This window comes from Cucurbita pepo, chromosome LG06, assembly GCF_002806865.2.
Source record: "Cucurbita pepo subsp. pepo cultivar mu-cu-16 chromosome LG06, ASM280686v2, whole genome shotgun sequence".
NCBI lineage: Eukaryota > Viridiplantae > Streptophyta > Magnoliopsida > Cucurbitales > Cucurbitaceae > Cucurbita > Cucurbita pepo.
The window spans coordinates 5,757,202-5,774,362 of NC_036643.1; the positions used below are offsets into that span (position 1 = coordinate 5,757,202).

A 17,161-nucleotide genomic window follows, 5' to 3' on the forward strand; every position below is an offset into this window, starting at 1 on the left:
AACAGCTTTACCAAACAAATTCATATCCCGTGATTATTAAAGCGCATACAGATTTCTAAATCTTATTACAAATCATCCACATTATAACAAACCCATTGAATTATTTTCTCGTAAGTCAAGAATTACAGCTCCTACGATCCATTTAAATGACCAAAAACAGCGTTACCAAACAAATTCATATCCCGTGGTTATTAAAGCGCATACAGATTCCTAAATCTTATTACAAGTCATTCAAATTCTAACATACCCATCAAATATTTTTCTCGTAAGTCAGAAATTACAGTCCCTATGGACGGTTCGGGTGATGAAAAACAACGCTACTAAAGAAGCTTTTTGAAAATGGATTGGCAAAGGCTTATCTTGTTATCCATTTGCATCTCTCAACATCAAAGATGTGGACATCAGTAACAAAGAGCAAAAGGATAGAAGTTGACATGATAGAGAGTAACATGCTATATATATATATATATATATATTTTTTTTTTTTTACATAACTATTTTTATAATTAAAAATAATAATAATAATAATTTTTTTTTTATTCTTTATTTTAAACTTTAGTTTGGTACTTTCCTTTTCCCATTTTAAGTTGATGTTGTGTGGGCACATGGTGGGCCACCCACCCTTTACTTGCTGAAAATGAGCTTTTATTTATTTATTTATTTATTTGTTTATTTAATTAATTATTTATTTATTTATTTATTTATTTATTTATTTGAGTGCTTTGTATGGGCCCACAAGAGGGCCCAAATAAAAATTGTACCTTTTCTTAATTAACTTTGTACTTCTTTTAATTCTTTCTTAAAGTCCCACTTGATTATTAGATTAAGCTTATAATAAGCTTTATGATTACTTCATAATTTAAGGTTTTAATTAAGAAAAAAAAAAAAAAAGAGGTCACATGATAAGCACATGCACTTTTTTCGCCATTTATTTATCGGTATAAATATATAAATATGACTAAATTAATAAAAATATTCTTGGACTCTGTATTTTATTTTAAAAATACCCTTGAACTTTTTTTTTTTATTTTTAAATTTTAATAAAAAATTTAAAAATGTCATTATGCTGATTTTGGGGAACGTTTGAGGAATATTTTTTAAAATACACTTTATGAGGTCTTGACAAAGAGTTTCCGTCCATGGACTTAAATAGTAAAAAAAAAAAAAAAAAATGATTTTTTTTTTAAAGGTAAAATTTTGCGGATATTTTTTTAAATATATATTAATTGTAAATATATTTTTTAAAAGTGTAAGGGTATTTTTGGAATATTATTGAAAGTTTTAAGGGTGTTTTTGAAACAAAATACTTGCAGGCTTCCTAAAAAAAGATATTTTAAAAGTTTAAGGGTATTTTTGGAATACTATTGAAAGTTTAGTAAAAAAACTAACCATAAGGTATTTTAAAAATTTAAGGGTATTTTTGAAACAAAATATTTCGTAAAAAAACTAACAATAAGGGTAGTTTAAAAGTTTAAGGGTATTTTTGAAACAAAATACTAACCGTCTTCGTAAAAAAAACTAACAATAAGAGTATTTTAAAAGTTTAAGGGGATTTTTGAAACAAAATATTAACGGTTTCGTAAAAAAAACTAACAATAAGGGTATTTTTGGAATACTATTGAAAGTTCAAGGGTATTTTTAAAACAAAATACTAACCAGTCTCCAAAAAAAAACTAACAACAAGGTATTTTAAAAGTTATTTTTGAAATACTATTGAAAGTTCAAACGTATTTTTAAAACAAAATACTAACAGGTCTCCAAAAAAAACTAACAACAAGGGTATTTTAAAAGTTTAAGAGTATTTTTGAAATACTATTGAAAGTTTAAGGGTATTTTTGAAACAAAATACTAACCGTCTTCGTAAAATAAACTAACAATAAGGGTATTTTTGGAATACTATTGAAAGTTCAAGAGTATTTTTAAAACAAAATACTAACCGGTCTCCATAAAAAAAACTAACAACAAGGGTATTTTAAAAGTTTAAGGGTATTTTTGGAATATTATTGAAAGTTCAAGGAGATTTTTGAAACAAAATACTAGCTGTCATAAAAAAAACCTAACCACAAACGTTTAAAGGTATTTTAAAAATTTAAGGGTATTTTTGAAATACTATTGAAACTTCGAGAGTATTTTTGAAACAAAATACTAACGGTCTTCGTATAAAACTAACAATAAGGGTATTAAAAATTTTTTTTTCCAAAAATTTAAATTTAAATATTGTAACGTCTAAAAGTTGAGGCGTTTAAGGTTATTTTTATTAATTTAGTTTATAAATATAAAGAAATTAATAAATTATTTTTTTTTTTTTTTTAAAAGTGATATTTTATTTACTCTTCCTTTCCCCACACACAACAAAACCTTTTGAAGTAAAGTACAATTGAAGTTATAATTTAGTGTAACTTTTGAACATTCTTAGGTTACTTTTTACAACAGTAAATAAATAATTAGGGGTAATTTTGGTATGAAAGGTTAAAAAAGCACTTTTTTTTAATTTTTTTATATTTAAATTACACGTTATTTAGTTAGACTATTGAGAACTAATTTATACAAATAAGCACGAAAACATGAAAAATAAATTCCTTCCGAACGTCTGAATAACACTCGTTCGGAAAGCGAAAAAAACCCAAATGGTACCCATATGGAAAATAACCCGAAAACAGCCCACGAGCGAAACCATTTCGAGGTATTTTTCTACAAAAACAGGTGTGTCAATACATCAAATTTAAACGTTCCTCACAACACTGTCTACAAATATTGACCGTAACTCAGTTTTTACATATAATGAGCAATTCCCCCTCAAAGTTTTTAAAACGAGTATGATAGATAGAGGTTTCAACTAACAGCTCTAGCCACTGTTAGCCGATATTGTCATCTTTGGACTTTCTCCTCAAGGTTTTTAAAACGCGTCTAATAGAGAAAACACGTATGATAGAGAGAGATTTCCACTCGCAGTCCAAGCTCATCACTAGTAGATATCGTCCACTTAGGATCTTCTTGTTCAGGCTCCCCCTCAAAGTTTTTAAAACGTGTCTAATAGAGAAAAGTTTTCACACCTTTATCAAGAATGTTTCGTTCACCTCTCCAACCGACGTGGGATCTCACAATATCGGTATTAAAAGACAGTCATATCGTAGCGGGTAGTTAATAAATTTCTAACGTCGTCGAATTATTGAATTTTTTCAAAAAAAATATTTAAAAAAAAAGTAAGAGAGGGAGAGAGAAAATGAAGTTGGTGGGGTGGGTGAGAGGTGGTGGCAGATGAATAAGAGGGTAATCCACATGGTAAGACCGACAGAGATCACATGCCCAACCCCATGTGAGCTCAACCTTTTGTCTCCATCTTTCTTACTATTATCTTATTCCGACTCCGATTTCATCTTACCACAACTTTTACGATTAGGGTTTCTAAGGTCTCGTTTGATAACGTCGTTTCTCATTTTAGTTCTGTATTTCCCGTTTTTGAGAACAGAAGCAGAATTTGATGACCGCTCTCGTTTCTCGTCTCTTATTTTTAGAATTATTTTCAAGACTAAATTAATTAAAAAAAATATTCGTAAAAGTAATTAAAAATTTGGAAATGATATATGAAGTGTAGATAAACGGTAATTTTTTAAATTTTTAAAAAAATTGAAAGGTATTAATGATTTTTTTTTTTAATATTAAGGGTTTTTTTAAAAAAAAATTATTAAACGTGTATTTTAAAACAAAATGCTAACTAATAGTAACTTTGAAAACACCGTAAAAAATTTCGGGATATTTTTATTAATTTAGCCTATTTTAAAATTACCTAGAAACTTCCGAGACAATAAAACAAAGTTTGTCCTTTTCAATCTTTTTTTTCTTCCGAACATATTTATACTTCTAAACTTCACAGTAAGTAACCAAAAATGAAACACAGTATCTAACCGATACTAATATTTTTATCAATTGAACTGTATTCAAGTTGATGATAATAATAATAAAAAAAAAAATAATTTAAAATCTTTTTGATGTGGAAAACCCTACTTTACCCTCAAAATTCAACCATCCATACATACTCACTTAGGGTTAAAAGTGTACTTTGAGGTAAATTTCATTTATTTATTTTCTAATTATTTTACCTTAATGAAAAAAAAATAATAATAATTGAGCAAACATTATGATTGCAAGTTTGTAAGTGGGTGTGTGAGATCCAATGTGGTTTGTTCCACCTTTGTGAAAATACCCAAAAGAAAATAAAAAGAATGGGAAACCAAACATAAGAATAGATCCGTCTAGACGTGTTTATAATCACTCGAGAATCTAAACAATATAGACTGTTTTATCCCGGTTCGTTGGTTGACATTTTTTGGTGGGGTCAACCAGACCAACTCGACCAAATCGAAAATAGGTTATAACCCAATCCAACCCTACTCTATTTTTAAGGTTATTATGAATATTAAGAATATTTGACGTTCGTAACTGATGTTAATAATGCATTATGATTTGTGAATGTTTGATATCTGAGTTTTACGAGATTTTAGTTATTAATGTAACATGTATCATAGATAAGTANAAAAAAAAAAAAAAAAAAAAAAAGACCAACCCGACACAATCTGAAATAGACGTTGGATAGGGTTGTATTGTGAACTCTATTCAGGTTGAGGGATGCTCGAGTCACCAACATCGAATTAACCCTAAATTTCCGATTAATCTAAAAGATTTTTCCAATCCAACCCAACCCAACCTATGTACGCTCTTAGTCCTGTTTACCCGGCTTACCGGCCCACTTTGAGAAACTCATGGGCCGATAAACCTCTAGAACAACGGGTTTGAATTTTCGGTCGACAAAGTCACAATGTGGCATGTGATCGAGTTGTAAAAACATTATGGGTGTTTCTTACTACACTCCATCATTCAATCTTATAAGATTATAAATGAAAAAATATATAATTTAGAGAGAGAAAGAGGTGAGGAGAGGAGAGAGAATAGTGGAAGTAGGTGTTTGGGTGTAAATACAAAAGAAGGTGGGGGCATAGTGGGGGGCTAAGGGCATCTCTTCCACTTATCTTAGAGGAAGCCCTTCTGTAAGGCATCTATCCCTTCCAATTTATAATAATAATAATAAAACATGCTCGTCTTTACTCTTAGAAGTTACCGAAGACAATTAGGTAACATGGTCATGTTGTCTGTGCTGCATGTTGGATGTCTCGGTCATACTTGTCCAGAGAGAGTTGTCTCGCACCCCTAGGTATTCTCTACCTACCCACCTGTGTCGGTTTCGGGTGTCATGTTACCTGTGCTGCATGTTGGATATCTCGGTCATGCTTGTCCAGGACGTGTTGTCCATGGTCACATGCCCCTTCCAAACCCCCTTCTACTTGCTTTCATGTTAAATAGACATTTACTATCATTGTTGTGTCAATATGGAGGTGTATGACCGTTCACCAAAATCATATCTATACCCCTCATGGTTAAAATGCTCTAAAATGTACAATAGAGGGATGTGACTAGTTGTCAATTTTTCCTACCCGGGTTATATGCTTATGAAAGCCATTGTTATTGCTTTCTTTAAAACTATTTTCAACAAATTTCTTCGCTCACGTTTTTCTCTCAAATGTGACCTGAGGCTCGAGCATACGCCGATATTATCCGCGAAGTGTGAATTTCACACATCTGACTTGTTCACTAGGTTAAACAAATGTCGCACAATCATTGTTCTATTGTCACAAGAGTTCGATTGTGACATATGGGATACGAGGAAATGTTAGAGCCATCAGGTGTTACTAGCTTATCATATATCATAACCTCATAAATCGAGACGAAATCCATTTCATTACTTCGAACCACTTCTTTATCATTGACCATTGCTTCATCAATAGAGATTTCATTTGGTCAAACATGAAAGGAAACTTTGTGCTTTGAAGATTTGGATAAGATGGAAGAACAAGAGCCTCTAGTAGAAGCAGATAAGGTCATAAGAATCTTGGGTTCTAGAGGCGATAAGAATCTTGGCCTACGTTGCTCTCTTTGGTGAATTATTCAGTGATTCTATGTAGAAAGCTTAAAGGTAGAATCAAAGCAACCTGAGGGATTCCTCATGGAGATTCAACCAAGCCGTCTTGAGCTATCTATCTGTAATCTTTCGGGGTGGACACTAGACGGTGTGCTAGCGAAGACGCTGGGACCTGAAAGAGGGTTGATTGTAAGATCCCACACTGATTGAGAAGGGAACGAAACATTCTTTTTAAGGGTATGAAAATCTCTCTATAGTAGATGCGTTTTAAAAACATTGAGGAAAACCCTAGAACCGAAAACCCAAAGTGGAAAATATCTGCTAGCAGTGGGCTTGGGCCGTTACAAATGGTATTAGAGCCAGACATCGAGCATTGTGTCAGCACTAACGCTGGATCCCGAAGGGGAGGTGGATTGTTAGTAATGCATTATGATTTGTGAATGTTTGATATTTGAGGGATTATGTTTTGTGAATAAAAGTTTTAGTATTGGTTGATTTGATTTACATGTATGTCATTTCTTTGTTGTTTTAAAGGGTACTCCGAGCATGTCAATAGTAACGATTACGTCTGGTACATGTGCAAAAAGTCGAGTTATTATAGTTGGTATTAGAGGCCTAACAATCGGTAAGTGAAAATCCCTCAGGTTGCTTTGATTCTACCTTTAAGGTAAAATCTCGAGCTCCTCTTCAAGAACAACTGGTAAGTGAAAATCTAAACGTCTTTGGAGCCTAACAATCTCTCATACAGACAACAATTATTTGACATGTAACCTAGAGAGATACTTTAGAGACTTCAAGAGGTAGAACTCTCCGACCATTGATGGGGCATCTAAAGATCCAGTGATAGTTGAACAGTAGTTTTCTGGCGTTGAGAAGATATTTCAATTTATGAACTGCCCCGACGATTATAAAATTAGGTTTGTCACATCCATGGAGAGGACACATGACTATGATTACACTCTGCCTCAAAATCGCTTGGGAGGATAATATCCTGATGACGTGGGCTCAGTTCAAGACGAAATTCCTCAAGAAGTATTTTAAGCTAGTGGCAGAGTATAGAAAGTACTTGGAGTTCATGCATCTCCAACAGCGAGTTCACATATTTGTCTCGTTTTTCTCTCGAGATGATGGTCACAAAAAAGTCAAAACATAGCGAAGTCGGGGCCATGGATTGTGACTTGTGAATGTTTGATATTTGAGCTTTCTAAAAATTTTAGTTATGGATGTGTAATATGTATTCTGAATAAGTAGATTTTTTTTAAAACAATAATAAAAAAATAACCCGACAACCTAATGGTTATGAACTCAATTTGAGTTACTCGAGTCACCGTTTCAGCCAACCTAAAATTATGAGTTAGTTCAAAAGATTTCTCCAACTCAACCTAACGGTTATGTATACACTTATTTTCAAAAATATTTTAAGAAATCAAAATTATTATTGTTTTTGGTTTAGGTTTTGAATTTAAAAACAAACCTATCTCTAGTATAAATGTCGAAAACATTTAAAACATCTTCTATCTCTTAAAAACATAGTCATGATCTTATGTGTTTAAATATAAAATACTGAAATTTAGAGAAAATAAAACAAATACAAAATAATTTAAATCGATCAAATGCAAAACAACCTATTATAATCTAAGACTAGGAATTTAAATATGAGTCTACCCTATGCACGTGCCATAGTCTCTGCTCGCTATGCCACCGTCATCTGTACATGGACACTTTGCTTTTACTTGAAAAATGATGTGACACACGACCTGAATATTTCGAAAAAATACTCAGTGAGTGACCTCATTCTGGAGTCATGCTAAATGCAATCACATGCAAATATACTCTAGGGACATATCTCTTTCTCATCTCATACTAGTGGTGGCCTCCAATTCGAACTACTATGAATGTATAATACTTTCTTACACACGACCCACATGTGTGAGTGTGAATCTCCAGATGGTTCGCACACCCCCTGGACCCTCTCTAGTCAAGCTACTTGTCTGTAGCTATGTCCAGAGGTCAGTGGAACCTCTAGTGTCATGCTCCCCATGGAGTTCGGAGCTACGTTCTTGGTGTCATGAACCCCTAGTGTCTGCAGCTATGTTCGGAGGTCAAGCTAGCTTCATGGAGTTCTTTCGAAGTAGTTTGTGTCATAGGATCATGTTGCACTACACATCGGAAAGTCTTTAGGGTATCTTGTATTATAACTTTAAGAGTCATTTGTTAAGTCTTAAGGCACAACCAAAGAATTTTTTTTAACATGTAAGCCCTAATTCATATGAGTGCATAAATCTTTCATAAGTTTTTAAGGGTAGTTTCGTCCGTTTCCTCTTAGTTCATACTCCGAACATGTTCTAATCACCTTGAGATCTTGCATAATCCCTTTAAAACATTTAAAATTGCATGTCATCGAGACATTACTTGGATCACAAAGTAGAGGAACGTAATTATATGGGCATTTTGGTCATTTTACACCTATCGTTGGTTACCCCTTAAAATAATCCAATAAGCACCATGTTTTATGTGTAACCTTATAATCTTATATCAAGCCTTCTATTAAAGTTTTATAGGCAGTGAAATCCATTTATTGGGTTACTTTAATTTTACTTGGAACTCGAGCAAATATTTTAGATTGGTTCTTTTTAGAGGTGGTGTGACATTCACCAACTTGATTAAAATTGATCATACTATTCTGTTGAAACATATTTACGTAGCGGTATTGGAGAGATTATCGTAGGTACAATAACTAGTTGGCTTGGAAACTATTTCTACACTTTCATCACCATGTATCTCCCACTGTGCTCAATCTCGATACTGGGTTTCATAACTTCAAGTCATATTTTGGACATCTCGTACTACAATCCACCTCCACACGAGCCTGAAAAACTTTAATTATCTTTGTGACACCTTTAAAACTTTCACATGTAGCTATCTTCAAACTTGGTTTTAAGTCTCACAATTAGTGTCGAGACACGGAGATTTCTGCTTTACATTACTTCCGAAATTCAACTTCCATTAAAGACACTCATCAAAATTACAAATTTGTTTGGGTATAGAGTGCTTGAACTGTCATGGTGCTAGCTTTGGAGAGTTATACCAAACATTTTACTATATACATTTCACGAGCAATCAGTAAGTCATAGTTACATACTTTATAGTGACAAAAAAATTTCCTTTGACACTACCATTCTCGATATCTATAGTAGCCTACAGGATCTTACTACCTACCAATCATCGACACGACACTACCACTCTCGATATCCATAGTAGCCTACACGTTAGAAATCACAACTCTCCACAATGGTATGATATTGTTCACTTTGAGCATAACCTCTCATGGCTTTGCTTTGGGCTTCCCCAAAAGACCTCGTACCAATGTAGATGTATTCTTTACTTGTAAACCCATGATCATTCCTTAAATTAGCCAATGTGGGACTCCCTCCTAACAATCCTCAACACTAGAGCTCTGATATTAAGAGTAAAATTTCTATTGTTTCTAGTAAAAATAAGGTCGTCACTACATGCATGACACGTATAATATGAACGTAAAATTCATTAAAAATATTTGCAAACAATGTCATAGACTTAAACGTTTGCAGGAAAATCTATTTGAAATAAAAAGTAATCCTAAAGAAAATAGCGGAAACAAAAAAACAAAAAACTCAAAGTAACAAACACGCCCTAGTCTAATCCAAGGGCTACAATTTAAATATAAAAGCAACTATCCTAGCTTTGATCCCTTGGCCTCCGCTGTGACGTTGTCATCTATACAAAATGTGTCTTACCTTTACCTCAAAAATAAGAATAACACGTGACTTGACTATTTTAAGAAATAGTCAATTAAGTAACCCCACTATTGGGGCGAAAAAATGCAAATACAAGTAAACGTGGTTGGACCTATATTTTCATAAAAACATTTCATGGCCTTGAACTCTATTTTCCAATTTGGGCAAAAATTGGATGTGTAATACTTCTCTGCACATAACCTACATACGCACACATGGATACACCAGGCAGGGATATACGTAACCCATGGGCTTGCCCTTCAGCTAGGGCACACTCATGCTACTGGAGCCGTAGAGGGAAGGAGCCCACATAATATCATGGCGTACATAGATATCGTAATGTACGCATCTATACTCATCATTAGAAGGAAGTATTCCAATGCACGTAGCATACAAAAATACATGAACTCTATTTTTCAGTTCGGGCAAAAATTGAGTGTGTAATACTTCTCTACACGTAACCTACATACGCACACATGGATCCACCAGGCAGGCATATACGTAACCCATGGGCTTGCTCTTCAGCTAGGGCACACTCATGCTACTGGAGCCGTAGAGGGAAGGAGCCCACATAATATCATGGCGTACATAGATATCGTAATGTACGCATCTATACTCATCATTAGAAGGAAGTATTCCAATGCACGTAGCATACAAAAATACATGAACTCTATTTTTCAGTTCGGGCAAAAATTGAGTGTGTAATACTTCTCTACACGTAACCTACATACGCACACATGGATCCACCAGGCAGGCATATACGTAACCCATGGGCTTGCTCTTCAGCTAGGGCACACTCATGCTACTGGAGCCGTAGAGGGAAGGAGCCCACATAATATCATGGCGTACATAGATATCGTAATGTACGCATCTGTACTCATCATTACAAGAAAGTATTCCAATGCACGTGACATACAAAAATACATGAAATCCTCATAGCTTTAAATCATGACGCAAGTCAACTATATTAACATTTTAATTTTTTTTTGTTTAATTTAATAATTTTTAATATGGAACGAAATCGAAATCTCCTCAACCCAAACTTATTTATTACTCATTTCTTTATTTTATAACTTACTATTTTAAAAAAATAATCAAAGTCAACATCTTTTATTATTCTTTTTTTAATTAAAATTAAAATTTTCTTGAAGTTGGACTAAATTTTATTTTTTTTAAAAAATAAAGTAATGATAATTAAAATAATTTAAAAAGGCTTATTTAAAAGGAAATAAAAAAAATTATAATAAAAATTGTCATTTAAAATAATTAAAATTATAACTCTTCAAATACGTGAATAAATAAAATATTTATTTTAATTTCCGTATTAAATATAAATGTCTTTTTTTAATAGTTACATCAATCATAAAAATAGGTTGATATATTTATTAGTAAATAGACTATTATTATTATTATTATTATTATTATTATTAGAATAAAGATAAGATCCATAATAAAATACTTTCTCTAAAACTTTATATTAAAAAAAACCATAAATTAATATAAAAACTCTTAAAATAATAAAATTGACAAATTGGCTTAATATTTTTCAACAACCTTATCACATTATAGCTATAGTCATTTTCAAATTAAAACTACATTTATTTGTGAGGGACAAAATTGTAATTAACAAATTAATTAGTTATTTTTTTTAAAAAAAAGAAAGATAAAATTTATATACACTTGTCATACCCTAAAATTGTAGGGCTACACATCATTTATACACTCATTTCTTAAATAACATTAAAAAAAAAAAAAAAAAAGTGAGATTTGGATCAGAACAGAAGGTTGGACGTTACTGTAACTGTCCAAGCTCATTATATTGTCGTGTTTAAGTTTTTCTTTCTGGGTTTTTCCTCGGGGTTCTAAAAATTGTCTGGTAGGGAAGGGAGAGGTTTCCACACAGTAGGATCGAGGCCCAGCTCCTTGCTGACACACTACCTAGTGTCCACCCTCCTTCGGAGCTCAACCTCCTTGATGGCACATCGTCCAGTGTCTGGCTTTGATACCAGTTGTAACAGCTCAAGCTCACCATTAGTAGATATTGTTCTCTTTGGGCTTTCCCTTTCAGGATTACTCTCAAGATTTTAAAACGTGTATGATAAGGAGAGGTTTCCACACCCTTATAAAGAATGTTTCGTTCTCATCTCCAACCAACGCGAGATCTCACATTTACTCTCTGAACCAAACATGATGTACTAGTGCTATCCATTTGTTCTTATCACGCTATACAAAACAAACCTAAAAAAACGAAGACATCAGACAACTCATACTTCTGTATTACATGAACAGTTCTCTCGAGTTCATTGTAACGAAAATGACTTAACAAATAAGAAATTACTTATTTTCTACGAAGGTTTCCACGTACGGAAAACAACCTCGCTATCCAAAGACTCATACATACTTTTACCGACCGATTATATAACGAGAATAACCTAGCGTGACCTAACCGAGTCTAGAACCAGAAATAGCCACCCATTTACATCTACTCATAAATGGCTTGGCCTAAAAACATTGACATACATCTAACTAGCTTAAATCCACCGTGGATCCCACAATTAATTATTTTGTGTAAAAAAAAAAAAAAATAATAATAATAATTAGATTATTTCATAAAATAATAGGAATTATAGAAAGAAATCAAAATCTTGTCAAACTACCATTTGTCCCAATCAGAGTAGGCCCCTCCGTAGGCCCGGTTGTAGAGAACCACAGCCCACACACCGAACAAGTTGAAAACAGAAAGCAAGCGAGTATTTTTTTATATATTAAATAATTAAAAAATATATAAGTAATTTAGTAACTCAACCGAGGGCATTTTGGTCAATAAAAAATATTACCCTAAAGTATAAAAATACTGAAATTACTCAGACAGTCACAGATCACTAATCTGCCGATCTAAAAATAAAATAATACTCTTTTTAATAAATTAGCCTCTCAATGATTAAAGGTCAAATGGGATCCATGTGAGGGGTAGTTTTGTCATTTCACATCCAACTTGCCAAAAAAGAAACCCTCCATTTTTTTTCCCTAAAAAAAAAAAAAATTAAATCATTTATTTCCAGAGCATTAATTCTCATTAATTGTAATTATTTTAATAAAGATAAACAAATTATTTTATTTTATTTTATTTTATTTTATACAAATAAATAAAAAAATAAAAAAATAAAAAAATAAAAAAAATAAAAGTGAGGTTATATGGGCCGGCTTTTAGCTAAATCTAGCTGGACAGACAAAAACCAACTTATTATCATTATTGTCTGTATGTGCAAGCTGTTCAAAAATCTCTGTAATATTTATAATATTTATAATATTTATAATATTTTTACTAAATTAAATTAAATTAAAAACCCCTTTTTCTCTCTATTTTTTAAAATTATTTTCCATTTTTATATAACTTTCTGTGCCACTTTTTATTATTACTGAGAGAATTAAATAAATAAATAAATAGAGAAACCCCAGGTGGCAGGTTTTTATTATATTTTTATTTTTATTTTTTTTTTTAAAAACCCATTAAAGAATAAAGATTCCACCAGCTAAAAGAAAATAAATAAATAAATTTTTTAAATTATATTCCCAAAAAACCCTTTTATTTATTTATTTATTTTTGAATTTAAAAAAAATATATTTGTTGTGTGTATTTATTTTAATTTATTTTTGGTCCTTGGTTTGTTTTGTGGTGTAATTTGGTAAGGAGGAGCGTCCTCCCAATTAGCTTTGTTATTATTCTCTCTATGCTTGGTGAATCCACTACTTCCGTCTTGGGCGGTGGCGCCGCCGTGCCGGAGACGAATCATTGCCATGATGAGGTAATCGGCGACATGGGTGTAGCGGCGGCGGCGGCGGAGGAGGAGATTAATAACAATTCTGGTGAAGAGGAGAGACGGAGAAGAGACGACGGTGACCGGAGCTTCGGCGGAAACCGGTGGCCGAGACAGGAAACCTTAGCTCTCCTCAAAATTCGCTCCGATATGGACGTGGCTTTTCGAGATGCAAGCGTTAAAGGCCCTTTGTGGGAACAAGTTTCCAGGTACCAAATCNAAAAAAAAAAAAAAAAAAAAAAAAAAAAAAAAAAAAAAAAAAAAAAGCTTCGATTTTTATTTTTATTTTTTGAAATTTTTCAATTTTAATTCTCTTCCAAGATCTGGGTTTCACTGTCGGCAGTTCAATCGTTGTCAGTTCATNTTTTTTTTTTTTTTTTTTTTTTTTTTTTTTTTTTTTTTTTTTTTTTTTTTTTTTTGTTCTTGGGAATCTTTAATTAAACTGAAAACCCAATTCAGTGACACTGAAATTCAAGGAGATTTTCTTAAAAATTGAGGAAATTTTGCAATTTTCATATGAAAATATCATTAATTTCTTCGTTTTTTTAGTTCAATCATTGCTTTTCGACATGCAATTTGATGTTTTTTTCCTTTTTTTGTATGAAATTTTGATTTTTATCTCTTGTGGGGTTGTTTTTTTTTTTTTGGTATTTTTTTTTTTTTTAATCAGGAAATTAGTGGAGCTTGGATATCATCGAAGTGCAAAGAAATGCAAAGAGAAATTTGAGAATGTTTACAAATACCATAAAAGAACAAGAGAAGTTCGTAGTGGGAAACCAGATAGCAAAACTTATAAATTTTTTGAACAATTAGAAGCTCTTGAGAATCACCCACCTTTTAATTTCAATCCACCACCGCCGCCGCCGCCGCCTCCGCCGCCACCTCCGCCGTCAACCACCGTCATTCCCACTGTTCCATCCACCACCACCCTACCCCACTTGATGAACATATCCTTCTCTCAACCAAATCCCACAATTCATCATCTCCCATCTCCGCCCGCTCCGTTCAATAACCCTACCACCTCGTCCGTCCCCGTTGGGTTTCTTGAAGCGGATCTTATCTCGAATTCGACGTCGGATGATGTCGATGATTCATCGACATCATCCGACGAGGCACCGAGGAGGAGGACGAAGAAGAGGAAATGGAAGGAGTTTTTTGAGAGATTAATGAAGGAAGTGATTCAAAAACAAGTGGAAATGCAAAAGAGATTCTTGGAAGCTATTGAGAAAAGGGAACAAGAGAGAATTGTTAGAGAAGAAGCTTGGAGAATTCAAGAAATGGCTAAAATCAATAGAGAAAGAGAGATTTTAGCTCATGAAAGATCAATGGCGGCTTCTAAAGACGCCGCCATTACTTCCTTCCTCCAAAAAATAACCGAATCCCAACAGAACAACAACAACCACAACAACAATCTGTCACGAACGCCACCGCCGCTACCACAACAACAACCAATACCCATGTCAAATCCGACACCGGTCGTACAACCGCCGCCGCCACCGCCACCTTCATCGACATTGCAAGTAGTTCTTCCACAAAAGATGGAGATTATGAAAATGGATCATAATGGTAGGGAGAATTACACTATGAGTCCATCTTCAAGCTCATCAAGATGGCCAAAAGTGGAAGTGGAAGCATTGATCAAATTAAGAACAAATCTTGAAGCCAAATATCAAGAGAATGTACCAAAAGGGCCATTATGGGAAGAGATATCATCAGCCATGAAGAGAATAGGTTACAATAGAAATGCAAAGAGATGCAAAGAGAAATGGGAAAACATAAACAAATACTTCAAGAAAGTGAAGGAAACAAGAAAAACAAGGCCAGAGGATTCCAAGACATGCCCTTATTTCCACCAGCTCGATGCTTTGTATCGGGAAAAGGGCGGCGGAAACAACAACAACAACAATAACAGGAAGCTCGAGCTCGAAAACATAGGTTCTTCGACGATGATTCCATTGATGGTTCAGCCCGAACAACAATGGCCACCGCAGCAAGAGATCACCCGACCCGACTCGGGCAACGAAGAGATGGAGAGCGAACCGATGGATCGTGACGATAAAGACGATGATGATGACGATGATGAAGAGGAAGAGGACGAGGGTGGTGGGAACTATGAGATTGTGGCTAGCAAACCAACTTCGGTGAGTACTGCTGAGTGAGTGAAGACAAAACATACTGTGGCTTTAGTAAAACTCGAGTAAGGGTCGAGTCGGGACGGGTTGTCGGGTTTTTGTTGTTCATACACACACTCACGAGTCGGGACGGGTTGTCGGGTTTTTGTTGTTCATACACACACTCANGGGGGGGGGGGGGGGGATTGAGAAATTGTAGAATAGAGTTCGGCGAGAGTTATATGTTTTTCCATTTTAATAATTTATTTAATTTTTTTGGCCTAAAAATTTTAATAAAGTTTAAGTAATTTTTTTTTTAAAAATTGTCAATAATAAAAAAAAAATAAAAAAATCAATATATATATGAGGCTAAAGTTGACCCTTTAAATTATTTTTTTTTAATATTTGTGTAAATTTAATTTTTAAAATTTTAATTATGAAATAAAAATAAAAATAAAAATAAATTTGATGGTGAGGTGGCAAGCAATTCATAACATCGATAAATGGTAGGGACCATTGAAATTAATAAAAATAAAATTGAAACTTTTAAAAATAAGTGGACAAAAATGACTTAAATGTAAAATATATATATATATATATATATATATATTAATGAAATATGTATAATTTGAGGGGTCATGTTATAATTAATAGTCTCATAACTCTTTTTAATTAAAAAAAATATTATTAATAATAAAAAAATAATGAAAATATATATTAAAAAATTTAAATAAATATATATTATTATGGCTATTATTTAATGAAGCCAATTACCATAATTAATGTTATATGAAAGTTTATAGAGAAAAATAATAAAAAAAAAATATTGTATTTATTATTTCATTAAAAATAAATTAAAAGATATGACACCTTGCATGCAAACCCCTTATGTTTAGTTAATTAAAAAACTATCAAAATTGTGAAAGGTGGTGGCAAAAAATATAAATAAATAATTAGGGATGTACCTAAAAAAAAACGTCACGAATATTCAGGTAGTAAGATGTCAAGTCACTGATATCTTGACCGTGTCACAAACCGAATGAGGTTTGAAGCTTTTCGAGTAATAAACTTGTTGAACATTTTAGGCCAGTAAGATACGTACTTGAAAAATATTGCTATTATCTCGATTGATTTTGATCTCAGGTTTGTAAGATGTAAAGGTATTGATATGTTAACCCGTTGAGGTCACCGAACGAGAAAGAGACAGGATAATAGGTATTGAATGAGTCGGTTTTACGGTGTCTCGAGAGAGGGTAGAAAGTAAATAATGAGAGAGGAGAGAGAAGGAATGAAGGGTAGAGGGAGCATCACATGTAGGCATGGAAATGGACCCTTAGGATAACACAAAATATAAATATTTGTAGGATCATTGGCCCTACACCATTTCTCTTAAGGAATCTTCCTTCTCACTCCTGCCATTCAAACAGTTCTTCTCAGTACCATTTTTTTTTTTTTTTTTTAATTCTATCGATAATCAATAAA

The 17,161-nt window shown here is 32.9% G+C and overlaps 1 protein-coding gene across 1 annotated transcript; it reads left to right on the plus strand.

Annotated features, from left to right (window-relative positions):
- Window positions 1-13,405: 13,405 nt before the first annotated feature.
- Window positions 13,406-15,967, plus strand: LOC111797250 (trihelix transcription factor GT-2). Its single transcript, XM_023680206.1, has 2 exons — window positions 13,406-13,777; window positions 14,239-15,967. Exons 1-2 carry the CDS (start codon window positions 13,482-13,484, stop codon window positions 15,725-15,727), a joined length of 1,785 nt encoding a protein of 594 aa, XP_023535974.1. The 5' UTR covers window positions 13,406-13,481; the 3' UTR covers window positions 15,728-15,967.
- Window positions 15,968-17,161: the final 1,194 nt, after the last annotated feature.